The sequence below is a fragment of the Nilaparvata lugens genome, chromosome 5 (assembly GCF_014356525.2).
Source record: "Nilaparvata lugens isolate BPH chromosome 5, ASM1435652v1, whole genome shotgun sequence".
Lineage (NCBI taxonomy): Eukaryota > Metazoa > Arthropoda > Insecta > Hemiptera > Delphacidae > Nilaparvata > Nilaparvata lugens.
This window is the reverse complement of record NC_052508.1, coordinates 16,300,863-16,315,774: the sequence shown is the minus strand read 5'-3', so window position 1 is coordinate 16,315,774 and position 14,912 is coordinate 16,300,863. Positions and strand designations below refer to the sequence as shown.

Sequence of the window (14,912 nt, the reverse complement as noted above, 5' to 3'; positions counted from 1 at the left end):
ACCAATTCTGAGGTTTTGATGGTACCATAGAGAAACAATACCATAAGTAGATATCCCATGGTATGGGGCGTTTATGTCGCAACTTTTACTGTTATCTCAAGCTGATGGTCCACGTAGTTCTTTCCTGTGAAGCTTTATGACGCTGGTAGTCTCTCATATTGTGCCGTTCATACACTCTCACCCCAACGAAACAGTAAAATTAGACAATAATCGGCTTAAGATCACAGTAAAAGTTGCGACATGGGATATCTACTTAAGCTATTGTTTCTCTATGATGATACCATCAAAGACATGACTTCTGTAATCTAATTCCTTGTTCAATACTCCACTAAATCCTTTGAGAAATATATTTTTTGGGATGAAATGATGAAAAGTATAGTTTGGAATCTTGTGATATTCTCTTGATTCAATCTGTTGTTGAATCGAACTTGAAGCTATATTAATCTTTCTCACAATGTGTCCTTTTATTTAATTTCATTTATTTTATAATATTTTCCTGTGTCTGTGTTCGTTATAGAGCGCAGGACAAAGAAAATTGCTCTACTATTGCTTCTTCCTCGATTTCGACCAGAGGTAGCTTGCTAATTATTCATGATAAGACCATATAAACATATTATCTATTTTTAATTACTGTATTATTGATTTTTAATGAGTACGCATATTAATCTCAACAAATTCCATCCGTCCTCATGTATAATAATCAGGATATATTCTCTGTTATAATTCATATGGACGGATGAGTGAATGCAGTAATGCATTACAAATAAAGTAACTACATTATTATTTAATATTCTCACTCGGACGGATTCAATAATTCAAACATTATCTGTATCCAGAATCCGCTTTGAAATATTCAGATTGGCTTGAACTCTCAACTCTGAACCGGAATATATTGTCTGCCACTCATGCAGTAGTCTATTCTATACAGTGGCGTGATGTGAATACCAATAAGTTTTGAATAATGATTGAGCTGAAGCATTCAAACATCTAGCATTGTACAGAGTTTGAATAGAAATCAAGCATAGAGTTTGATTACGGAATCCCTAACTTATCCAATCACATTGAATTGAACTACTCGAGCACAATATATAGAAGGGCAACTCATGAATGGATTTGAACTCAATCTACAAATGGATCTTATATTTGTGATTGGTTATGCTTGTGATGAATTGGGAAAAATCTTTACTGTTGGACGGTGTCATTCCAATAATTTCCGGGGCTAATCTATTGTTCTTCCCTCTATTCAGGGGGTTATTGTTATAATATTAGTCATAGTTGTAATCAGTCACTAATCATCAGTTGATAGTCATGTTCATTGTGATTGTCATTGTCATTAGTCATTGCTATAATTTGTGAATTATGAAAAGAATGAATGGAATGAGATGAAAATATCAGTTTCATGATGTACTTATTGTATGAATCGATGAAGTTTAGTTTAGTTAAATTTTTGTCACATAAAACTGTATAGTCCATCACAGCATGTAACACGTCAGAATTTTATAATCTTACATTCAAAAGAAAAAATGTTTCGAGACCCCATGTTGGCTCCAGCCAACACCCGCTCAACAGAATACCTCAAAACAGTCAGCACGTGAGTAAGGACAAGCCTCAATGAGCATTTTTTTAACTTCCCTAGCAAAATTTTCGTGGCTTTTATCTTTCAGGGCTTTGCATAACTAGTTTAAAATCTTCATAACCGAATAGAATGGCGCCTTGTCAACCAATGTCAGCCTATGCACAGGATATCCAAGTAGCGAACCTCCTTGTCTTGTGTTATATGGGTGGAATATTATGTTGTCACAATATAAGTACCGGTATTCTTATTCCTATGTGCATAAGGAAATGAAGAATGTTGAATTCTATGAATCAATAATATTCTTTATGGACGTACTTAAGATTTTAAAACCTTTTCCAGCTCTCAAACTTTAATGAATAATAATTGAATAAAAATTTTGGTGCTGTTGTGAAAGTGATATTGTAGATATAATATTCCATATTGAATGTAGAACAACTTCATATCTAATAATTCTATTAGTCCAACTTAATTATTTGAGATTATAACTTATTTGAGGTTTACGAGTAATCCCAAGAAACCAATCCTCCGGTTTGAAAGATATTTATTCATTTCAATTTTCACAACATTACATTATTTCATCAAGTAAATATATAATAACCTCTCTAGCTATTTAGCTACTTGAGAGGTATACAGTTAGAAAATTCACAGACAATAATAATTTTATAACTCTTTGATAATTCCAATAAACACAAAGTCAACAACATAAGTTCGAAAAAAGTTCAGTACAGATTGCCGGTACACTTTTTTAGCATCCCACTTTGTCACAGTATTCTGATACACAGATATCCATACAGAAGGCATTTACTGCCAACTTGATTTTCATCGTCTCAGCCACACATACACAGGTTACAACCAATATAAGAGTGATTGTGACAATTGCAAGTAGTTTTTTATTCAAATTAGGGAAAAACTATGGAAGAAATACGAAAAGTTTCACCGAAGTACCTGCCTATTATGAAGAAGAATGATCATAACTTTCATAAATGACTGAAATAGCGTTTGAATATATATTTTAAACTGAGATAATATTTATTGTCACACTTCCCACTGCCAGGATTCTGCGAACTATGTACCATTTCACCGCTAGAAAGAAGTGTTGCTTCAGAAAAGTGAATCACTTCAGAAGCTCATTCGTTCCTATGTTCCAGATATATTATTTACGGAGTTTCATGCCTTAAATGTGGAGATACGGGACACAGCCTACACGTACGAGTTTCCCTAGCAGTGGAAGGAGGAGCAGGAATGTCCACCATGAATAATGGTAGTTGCGTGTCCCACTTCTCACTCTTTTATCCTCTTTTTTCTCACGTTGTCGGACCCATATCCTTATCTTTCTCACTTCCGTTGCATTGTCAGCATATATTGTCAAGGAAACAGTAAGTGGTCAAATAAGAAGGAAAAGCTTCGAAGACACTACGATTCGGAGCCAAACAAAAGGACCTGGAACATCGTCCGTTGGCAAATAAAGATTTTTAATCTTTTCAAAAGTACTCTCAGCCTGTCTTCAAGAGCTGTAGAAACAGTAATCTTCTTTCCCGAATCATTCGTGGCAAGGAAACTCATTTCATCTCCATTCTGAGTTTTTCATCTTGTTTGACTTTTCTTATGAATCTTTCGAAAATTATTCAATTTTATCATGAGTCTGCTATGCAATGATCTTCGACTCTCGCTTTGAAATAATTTCATTCCAACAAAATAAACCCGTCATACGGTTTTGATTTGTGAAATATATCCTTCAATTTATTATCCCTTTATTTACAAGGACATAAAGTCCAATCGATGTCAATCTTGATAGTATTTTGAGACACATTTTTAATATTATCATGTATGTACAAATATTGTGAACATTCATCATCTAACTATCAACATGATTCATTTCTGATACTACCTATACCGGTATCTGATTTTAAGAGAAAATACTATAACATTGATAATGATATCACATGAGTTTCATCAATCTATGTCAAGAATAGAATTTTTTGGGATAATCATCATTGTGTTATGAAAAAATTAAATCGATTTCAGTTAAATAATTTGAAAATATTGTTGATCTACCTGTCTGGATAACTTATGTAATTAATTCTCATAAATAATGTAAAATTTAGTAAACAAAAAAATGTTAAAAAATTTATTCAACTGTCAGAACTCTTATAAATACCAGTACAACGCTTCATACTCAAACAATACTGTCGGTATGAAGTGAATACAGAGAGACAGACAGTACCAATATTAGTTTGTATCTTCGATATTACATAAGTCGATGTATCACTTGACTCGATAGAAATAACTAGCATCGATATCTGTAGAGTCGAACTTTGAATTCGATTTATTTCTAGTCGATAGGTCGATGTTGATTGTCGACTGTCGTGAATTGTCGAACTTCGTAAATTGCGATTGGGGAAAACTGCCAAGAAGATTACAAGTAATTTTAAAATTGAAAATGAAAATGTATATTGTTTGTGACTTTATTTCGACTGGAGAGGATTTAATATTACATAAAATTCAAGATGATAACAATATGAGATACAGGGAAACCTTCAACAATGCAGGTTTGTAAAATTTCTAGGTTATGTTTTGTAGTTTTCGTTTTGATGTCTAAAATAATTGTATTCTAGTAAAACTCATAGACCGCAATGCTGCTTTATAAATAAAAATGAGTTAGGAGTAGAAAAATACAGATGGGTTCTATAGAATATTAGAAGAGTAGACTATTAATAGGTTATAACACAGAATAAACAATCTATTTCCACTCTAACCGTATATTAACTCCATGGGTATTCTTTACTCTTGTATCACATTAAAGCCGAAAAATACCTGCTTGTTTGCCCGTAGGACACCAAGTCCCAAGTTTCCAAGTGAAATGCGGGGGATTTGTTGTTATTAGGCTATCTTTAATACACTAAGGACACCAGATCATGCAGGTCAGCTGGTGTCTCACTCGGATCACCAGGCCAGCCACCACTAGTGTCTCCACATCTAGGTGTATCATTATTACGAATTGGTGACACCAGACTTTGGTGTTTTACTTAGGTCCAGTGGCGGATCTACGGGGGGGGGGGGGGGGGGGGCTTTCGGGCTCAAGCCCCCCCCAAAACGCCTAAATTTTTTTTTGTAAGAATGTAAATTTTATACAAATATAATTAGTTTGAAGCTGGTAAAGTATATTCATTGGCAAGAATGACCTAATTCCACTACTACGAAATTGAAAAGTTTGCTCAAAAGCACACAAGGCGTTTACAGTTCCTGTACAGCGACTAGCGATGAATGACAGTATTAATTCTCAGACCATCACTTCAAGTCTCCAAACAAAAGTTCCAACTGTGTCCCCATCATTATTTATTCATCTCCAGGCAGTAGAACTATTTCGAAATATTAAATGTACGATGTACTTAAAAATAAATCCTTTTCATATTTTAATCTGTCTTTTATTAACTTTAATGTATTTCATTATTAAATAAATAAACAAAACATCCTGAAAACTTTTACTGTGAAACACACGTTTTTACTCCATAAAACTTCAACAATTAACTTCATTAAATGTAAGCCCTTTCACAAAATTTTCCCCTGTTCAGCCCCCCCCAAAATAAAATTCTAGATCCGCCACTGCTTAGGTCGCCAGCTCGACCGCCGCTGGGACACTACTGGGGTCTCACGGGAGACTAGTCTTAATGTAAGAAGGGTCTAAGTTGCATTAAAATGTGCATCCTAGTTCATCCACTCAAAACAAAACTACTGTTTCTCTAGTTTAGTGAGTCATGTCATATTTTTAACCTACCTTACTCCTTGTTTTGTTTGGTTCGTATTTCAATCAAGGGTGAGCATTCCTTTAAAGCAGAGGTTTCCAAACTTTTCTGACCCACGGCTCCCTTTAAGTACAGACTTGGCTTGGCGGCACACCTAGTATAATTTATTTGTTTTGCATTGCATTATTTATTATAATCAAACTATTAGTTTAAATATTCTTAATAGTTATTTCTTAATATACCTCTATCGAAATTTTATGACATAAATATGAATGAAGTGCTTACTTGAAAAATGTTACACTTAGATTAGCAAAGTCCATGGCAGCAGTAATGAGCAAAGTCTGATTCAATGGGAGAGATTCACTTGTTTGGCTTTATAAGTTCTTTGTACCTGGAGTTCATTCTTCAAACTGTTTTGCCAAAGCATAAGTCTTCTTGAATGCTTTAACTTACTAGTCAATTGAAAAATATCCCTATTGTTCCCCTGCAAAGACTTGTTCAGAATGTCCAAACGAGGAAAAGTATTTGTTAGGAACACCAGTTTAAGGAGAAAACTTTCATCAATAAACATGTCAGCAAGAACATTATTGTGTTCAATTAGAAATGTGTGCATTTCTTGCCTCAGTTGAAATACTCTTAGCAGAGAATCACCCAGTGATAGTAATGGCGCACTGCCATAGTACAAAAGCAATGAGTGTTGGGCACCTGTGTCATCACACAGTTTAGAAAAAAATCTGGCACTCATTGGTCTGGTTTTAAAAAAATTAATTACTCACGGTTTTTATAACTGCACTTAACTCTGGACTGAATTTTGCTGCTGCCAGTGCTTCTCGGTGTAAATACAGTGTCTCCAAAGAGCGTTTGGGGCTTTTGGCCGAATGATAGATTGCAGTCCTTGGTAGTGGCCCGACATTGACCGGCCTCCATTATTACACACCCAAACAGTCTTCCCAGTTGATATCATTCTCTGAAATGAAACTGTCAGAAGGTAGTTTGGTTGCCTAGCCACACGGCGCACGCACAGACTGATCCGCACTGTTTTGTAGTGTGACTCTATGTTAGACAACGGCGGCGCACCTGGCACTAGCTCGCGGCGCTCCCGGTCGCCGCGGGGCACAGCTTGAGAGAAATATTGGAATCACTTTGATCTAAATCAATAATATCTCACTCTCCAACAAACCAAGAACAAAACGACTGTTCCTCTAGTTTAGTGAGTCATGTGATATTTTTAACCTACCTTATTCCTTGTTTTGTTTGGTACGTATTCCAATCAAGAGTGAGCATTTCTTTAGAGAATTGGAATTACTTTGATCTAAATCCATTTATAACTTACTCTTAAACAAACAGCAAGATGTCCAAGAAACTTGACATCTTTGATTGTATAACAGAACAATCAATAATAAGATAGACCTATCTATCAGGACAGACTAAGGTAGTTTTCAAATAAAAAATAAATATAATCAATTCAAAACATAAATTAATGATACTATGTAGTAGGCATACCGTACCTTACGTTATCATAAATCATGATTTGTGTTGATTTCTTATGTTGCAGACAAGAGAAGAAGACAAGATGAAGTCGGTTGAAGAGAATGGGAAGGATTACTTGGCGGGTCTAGTTCCGGAATCATGTGTGAACAGGAATCGATCTCCAAGCAAGATGACAAAATATGTGGAGTGCTGGGGAGCTGATAAGCCATTCGCCAATATAGCTGAGACAACTCTTGCTAAGAATATTGGTCTAACAGTAAGTAGGTGCACTGACACAAAATGTAGAGTAAGTGACTCTGTTTGTTATTCACTTCGATGTTATTTCGAAGGTTCAATTTTTACAGTGAAAAATTGAAATTTCTTGTATGCCTAGTCAACATGTTGGCCCAGTTATCCCAGCCTGATAAGCTTGGCTGCACATTGGTATTGTCATCCACACTGCAATGAGACTAGTGCCCAATTAAGGCCAGCGGTAGCCAGCGACATATCCATGATAGAAATTGAAAATTGAAATCGCTGTCGTTTGATTTTTTTTAAAGAAATTTTGAAATTGAAATAATTTGTTAAGACAACGAATTTCTAAAAATATTGAAATAATTTAAAAATGTTGATAATCAGTAATAAGGAAATTCTATTACTAATTACTTGGTATTCTCATCTAATGGAATGAACCCAGGAAAAAATCGAACAAAAACACAATGAATGTTTTGAAATAATTCATTATTCAAAAAACAATTACTGTTTTACTGAATATTATATAGGCCTACATGGCCATAATAAAATTATCCTAAATTGACGATGGGCCAAATTACTTCGGTACCGAGTTACGTCGCGATGATTAGTGAAGATTATTTAGTTCATAGAAGATGTTTGCCAATTTTTTAAAAGAAACCAGCTTGGCGATGTCCTATCCTCCATATTCAGATTAGGTACTAATCATCCAGAACCTCCATAAACCTATCCTCCAGATTTGGTACTGATTAGCCATAAACATGGACCGCTTCAATAGCGGATTTGACAAAGGTACGTAACATTTTTACAATATAGAAATTACAGTTTTACACCAAAAAATAAACTGACAAAACTTGTAAAGGAAAATAAGTAGGACATAATTTATGTACGGTATCGAGGAGTTGATGCTTGCCCCAGGGCGGTTTTGCTGCAACTGAAACAAGGAGAGAAATAATTTCTCCCCTACCGTACAAGCACTGTCCGGGTGCTAATCCAGAGCTGGGTGACTCATATCATCATATGAATAAGCAAAAATTAATGCTCTCTTCGTTCTTATTTTTCTTTGTTTCTAAACGTCAAAACTTATTTGTTTAGTTAAAGAAAAGGAAATGAATTTTGATTAATAATCAAAATTTGTTTTAAAATATAAACCAAATGAACACAATAAGCACTATAAAAAAGTAACGCAGTAATGATTAATAACAACACCTATAGCCTATAGGTGTATAGATGGTCTATAGCAACACAATTACACAAGAAAAGACCAGGAGAGCAGACAAAAATCAGGAAACAGCAGGCATTTGTTGACTAGTGTGGATGGGTGGTTTGCCAGCGCTGGCCTACGTTGAGTGGCCTCCGCTCGGCAAGAATCGGAGCGTTGGTTAACAAAGGCCAGCACTGGTATACCACCCATCCATACACCGATGCTGGTCGTCATTGGCCTTCATTGGGCCAACATGTAGATGTGACATCAGAATACTGTACATTGTGACATTGTTTTTTTCATTTGATTTTAAACTATTAATTCGATTTTTAACTCAAGTACAATAATGTGATATAATACAAAAAATAAAAATGCAATAATAAATATACGTGTAATATGATCTAACAGCACAAATTAAAAAAAAAGAATGTTGTCCAACATTTATAACAAATTAGTAAAAAGTAAATCCTAGTAAAAAGTAGAGCAATAGCAATCAAATAAATATAGTAAAATAAGATGAAAGTAAAAGGGTAGAAGTAATGTACTATACGGTACATTTTTACTTTTTATAGAGATGTTCCATAAGTATTAATTCACCATTATTTCATTGGATAAAGTAATGTAATGAGAACTTTACATCATGAGATGGGTGAAATGATATTGTAAAATTTTGCTAAGCTATTAATGTGGACTGAGGAACCTGTACCGGTTGAAATGTTCAATGACATGTCCCTCAACAGAGACTCAAATCTTATTCACAACTGTCACCTGAGAGTGATGTCACTAATTTCGAGTACCAATTTGCTTAATAATTTAATTAATTGGTCCAATTTCACTTGATTCTAACTCGAATAAATCGAATCTCAATTTAAATCTAACTTGAATTAATTTACTCTCATTAATACTAGTATAATGTTCATTTATTTATACATTGATACATACACTATCATTCTCAACTATGAATGATTGGGAGAGGAACAACAGCCTTAAAGCCCAAAACTGTTCCTTTCCCAAATTTAGATAGAAATTGTCCAAAAATAATAGGTTATGTTTACACTTCATGATTTTTGTACAATTTTGAGTCCTACATATATATATATATATATATATATATATATATATATATAATATATATATATATATATATATATATAGACTAGGAATTAGAATTCAGAAAAGTTGAAAACCAAATTAAATAAGAATACATAATATATGTTCTTCTATTCATACTATTCAAGCTACTCTCATTCATATCACCAACTTACATCTCTTTGCTCTCATCATCTCCTTCATTATTTGTCTCTGAAATATCAAGTTTATAATATTCTATTTCCTTTTTCCAGAGCATTGCGATGATTGAAACCAATCTAATACCAAGCAAATCCACCTGCTTGGAATGCAAGTAAGTATCAACTCTATGAGAGTGCTATTATGAGATAAAACACTCATTATTCAGTTCATATGCAACGCTTAAAATTTTTAACATATTGAATACGACTGGTACTGAAATGTATGAAAACATTTTCACTGAATGAAAGTGATATTTTTTAATGTAGTAGTTTTTCTACTACTAACTACTTGGTTAATTTGTGATTATTTGAATGTATAAATACTAATAAGGTCAATATTCAACCTTTATCGAAATATTAATTGTGGTGTAAATTGATCTACTATAATCGACATTGAACGGAACAGACATCGAACTGCTCCCATACCTGGAGCAGCCATAGCAGACTGAAGCTGCGATGCTCTAGAACATTTGGCTTTGCATAATTTTAACGCTCAAGATTCTCAGTAGTTAGGCATATAGTGTTTTATTATTAAACTACATCTTTTAATTAGAAAAACATTATTGACTGAATTGTTTGTTATCAAGCTTTAAAGTTTTTTGTTCATCCTCAGTATAGTATGATACATAATACTAAGTTAATATTGTTTCATATATCATTCGGGCCAATCTAATTAAAAAAATTGACTCAAATTGGATGAAAAATAAAACACTTTCAAAGTGAGAAATCTTACTTCTTAGCAGTGATAACGTTTCGACCTGTAATAGGTCATCTTCTGAAGATGACTCACCCTGAAGATGAGATCATCTTCTGAAGATGATTCACGACAGGTCGAAACGAAGTCATTGCTAAAAAATAAGTTTTCCCACTCCAAAAGTGTTTTTGAAATTCAATTTTGAATTGATTGTATGAAAGAATGGATGCACAACACATAATCACATTTTCTGAGTTGAACTTATTATTGTAATTTATAATAAGCTTCATTCATTTCATTAATTGATCATTTCTAGTTCATCAAACCTTGCTTTCATCCGTTATGAAAAGACAATATTACTATTTGATTATGTTATTCAGAACAACGTAATTAGTAGTTCAATGAATAACCTTACATTCACTATTTACCTACTCAATCTCATCAGAATATGTGGATTATTGTATTATTATATGTGTACTATTATTAGTGATTTGAATTGGAAATAGTAGTTTATGCATCGGTTTTATAATGAGTCTTTAAAGCACGAGTGAGTTGTTAATCTTGCTTCGCTTGCTTGTGTCTTATATATATCTCAGAAGTGCTTTATTCGAAGACGATTCTATTATAGTTTTGTGAATCCATTACGAAAAGGAAGCGCTTATGTGATTGATTGTAATGTAATGTTTACATTATAACGTGGTCGTAGATAAATTTAATTTTAATTTTGTATGTATGTTACAAATGACTTGAAATGGAAAATGTAATTTTATAAAATGAAGTGTGTTCTTGCGTATTCTGTTTAAGAAAATGGTTCCAAAGTGAGGACTTGAATCCGCTGGCGCTGTGGTTCAGGGAGAAATCACAGGAGGCAGACTACCGATCGCAGACCGACTCGCAGTTCAAGTACTACATCGTATGTGCAACTATACTGTTTCTCACCATGTGGTTGATACAAGTGCTCACTGTTGAAAGGTAATTTATTGTGGAAGTAGTGTGTAAACTGTGAAAGTACACAGTTTATTTTTGAATTATTGTCACTCAAGTTGTTGGAGTATATCATTCTGTGTGATAGTCATGAATTAATCATGTGGAAGTTTGATTCATGTCATATGAAAATATTCTTATGGATTTCAATCTATTTTCATACATCCATTTTATTCTAAATAATTTACTCTCAATCTAAGTTTTGGCTTTCACAGACAACATTTCATGTACTAGAATTGACTTCATTTCATCTTCATCGAAAGCTGCGTACAGACTTGTGCGCCACACTTTTCAACAGCTGGTTATATTTTCATTCGATAACTAGAAGTTACAGATGTAATAAGCTGATTAAATGTTAAATGCTCACGATGTTCGTGACGCTTAAGTCTGTATGCACCTTCATACCAAGATTTATACTTCCACTTAGAATCTGCTTCTCAAGATTCATACAGAAGTTTTCGAGTATCAGGGCTTGCTCTGAGAGATAAAGGGACAAATGCTTTTACAACCAAAACTTGTCTCTAGGTTCAATTTCTTGAACCAGAATAATTGACTTCAACTTTCATTCAATCTTCATTTATAAAAAATACGCTCACTAAAGCCGGCTAAGTTCAAACGCAGAAGTTATTGTATACATTGGATTGTAGGGTGCAGTTTCTAATATACCGTTCAATAGACGCTCTCTTTCCTTTAATCATAGAAAGTGAGATTTCACCAGTTTAGAAAATCAACCATTATCTCCATCAAGGTAAACACACCAAAAATCTCATTTGAATTTATACTTAGATAAGCATAATCCTATTATATTAAGCGAGCAATTTCTGTATTTATATATCTGGTTATTTTTGTATCTGGCTATTTTTATATCTGGTTATTTTTATATCTGGCTATTTTTATATCTGGTTATTTATGTTTAACGGATCTCGAAAACGGCTCTAACGATTTTCATGAAATTTGGAACATAGTAGGTTTATGATATAAAGATTCGATTGCACTAGGTCTCATCCTTGGGAAAACTCGCTGAACGACATTAAAAGGATAATTCATCCTTGGCTGAAACAGCTGTGGATAGTAGAAAAGTGAGTGAGTGAGCGAGTGAGTATGTGAAAAATCAAAATATCGCATCCCAGAAATTCATAAGATGACGTATAGCCAGCTGTGAAATATAAACACGATCAATTTAGATAATTATTGTGTTCTAATAAAACAAAATAAAACTTGTAGCACCCTTTATTTATTAAAAAACTTAAAATAGTTGAACCACTACTACTTGGTTCAACTATTTTAAGTTTTTTAATAAATAAAGGGTGCTACAAGTTTTATTTTGTTTTATTAATTTAAAAGCAGCCCATTTCAATAAGTGTTTCTTGTGTTCTGTTTATCAATAAATAAAAATAACGAGCGAAGCTCGGTGCCCCGATTTTAATTTATTAACTAATCAAACATACCATTTCACAACATTTATAGGCTACATAAACCATACCATAAAGATGATATCATAGAGAAACGATAGCATATCAACCTCTGTACATATTTTCACTACAGATTATTTTCCAATTGAATAACACATCAAATAACACAAGTTATCCAAGGTATTATTGGAAGAGGGAAAATAGGTACTGTCCGAGACTGGTCCTTTCCTTAATTCTTATTAAAGTAATGTTCTAGAACTTGTGTGGTGATTCACTTGATCAGTTTGAACCCCTTATAATTCAATCACATGAAACATTTAATTCCTGAATGTCAATTGAAATCAATATTACATTTCTCTCTCATTCATCTGTTTAATATTTAAAGCCATTTTCAATTTTGTGTCGTTTACATCTGAATCCAAAAATTATTTTGCTTTAATTTGTGTCGTTTACATTTAAATCCAAATTTAATTTTGCTTCCATTTGTGTCTCTTGCGTCTATATCCATATTACAGTACAATTCTACCAATCTTACCAATGAACAATGATTCATGTTGCAGTGGGATAGTGCTGTATGGAGCTTACTTCTCGACGCTGGCTGCTCTGATAGTGTTTGTGTATCTGAGTGCGATGGATGGATGGTACGGACCTTCTAGCTCTCTCACTCATGACGAGCCGGTCGGATTTGTGCTCAGTGATAGTCGGTGGTTGAGGCTCTCTGTCTTCCTTGTTGCTGTCTCTCTCATTTCGGGCTGTGCGGTCATCACTCTTGTAAGTATACTCTGTATAGAGTAAGTTGAGACGACATTTTTGATGGCAAAATTCCCGCGTTGTCAGATAGTTGTGATTGCAACCTTCCAATGCGAGCCCATATGGTTTTACTTATTCAATTTGACACCATAATCAACGCAGGACTTTAAAATTGAATATACTATTCAGTCATATGGGCTTTGCAAGGGAAAGTCAAAATTTTGCATAATATGTCAATATGGAAATTTTTTTATCTGGAATCCCGAGTCTCAACCTATTCTATTCAGTAACTTCTCAAAATGCATGTATTCAGGGCTACTCATTTTTATTTATAAAATAGCATTATAGTACCCTTTCTATTCAGTATATATATATATATATATATATATATATATATATATATATATATATATATATATATATATATATATATATATATATATATATTGATCAATAATCAAATCGAACCGATTTATTGCCATGAAAAATGTTTTTAATTTCAATATAGATCAATATACATCAAAATAGATGAGACTAGTAGATTAATGCTAATTTTGATTACTGATTAATGGCCCGAATTCAAATAAACAATAAATTATTTTAGGAAAAATAATCAACGTACCTATTATATGCGTATTCACTCACAATATACTAAAGTTTCCGAAATGCATGATATGTATACATTGGCTGCACAGACGATATCTATCATATTTGTGAATCATCTCAAATTGTGTGTGGATCTCCCAAAGTCAGTGAAATCAAGGAGGAACATCGATAAAAAAACTGGATTTCCAGAATAATCTTTTTGACCTCGTAATATTGAGTAACAAGATATATTTTCCTATAAATTTAATGATGGTTGACACTTTAAAAAACTGCAGTTGACTGTGTAGAAATGAAGGAGATATTAGCTGTACTTGAGTTACTAGAACACAATTTTTGTATTGATGTTGCTTTCCATGACGAAACACTATATATAATAACTTTGTTGTAAATATTTGAAAAAAACACTTACTTTTCTTGGAGTATTGAGGAATGCATTTCACTCCTGAAGAGGAGTTTCATCAGCCTCACCCTCAGGAGTGAAATGCATTCCTCAATACTCCAAGAAAAGTAAGTGTTTTTCAAATATTTACAAGTAACACAGTGTCTGAACTACAACAAAGTTGAAATTTTTGTGTTTTGTTGTAGCTGACTTTCTTCATACTTAATAGATCTACAGTATTTGAAACTTGAGCACTTATTTAGAAACAGTTATATTGGTGGTTCAAGATAACTATACTTTAACTACACTTGTGGATGATTATGGGAATAATCAAATTCAGTATTTACAATGATCGTCTCTAGTTCTTAGTAATAGAAGAGTATGGTTTGGATTGAGTAAAATTTAATTAACTAAGATTTTACCCAATCTTTTTATACTCCTGGAAGTGCTCAAGTTGAATATTAGTAAAACTAGAATATTTTCTATTTTTATCAATTAATTTGAATTATTAAGAGTTGCAAATGATATGGTTTGTTTTCATTAACCCATTGAC

The 14,912-nt window shown here is 33.2% G+C and overlaps 1 protein-coding gene across 1 annotated transcript in view; it reads left to right on the top strand.

Moving 5' to 3' along the window:
- The window catches only part of LOC111045768 (adenylate cyclase type 2), a 325,456-nt gene that overhangs the window by 282,517 nt on the left and 28,027 nt on the right, over positions 1–14,912 (top strand). The window contains exons 12-15 of the mRNA XM_039429390.1: positions 6,875–7,066; positions 9,589–9,647; positions 11,033–11,200; positions 13,185–13,395. Of these exons, the coding sequence (XP_039285324.1) occupies positions 6,875–7,066; positions 9,589–9,647; positions 11,033–11,200; positions 13,185–13,395 (630 nt within the window). The remainder of the gene's footprint in view (positions 1–6,874; positions 7,067–9,588; positions 9,648–11,032; positions 11,201–13,184; positions 13,396–14,912) is intronic.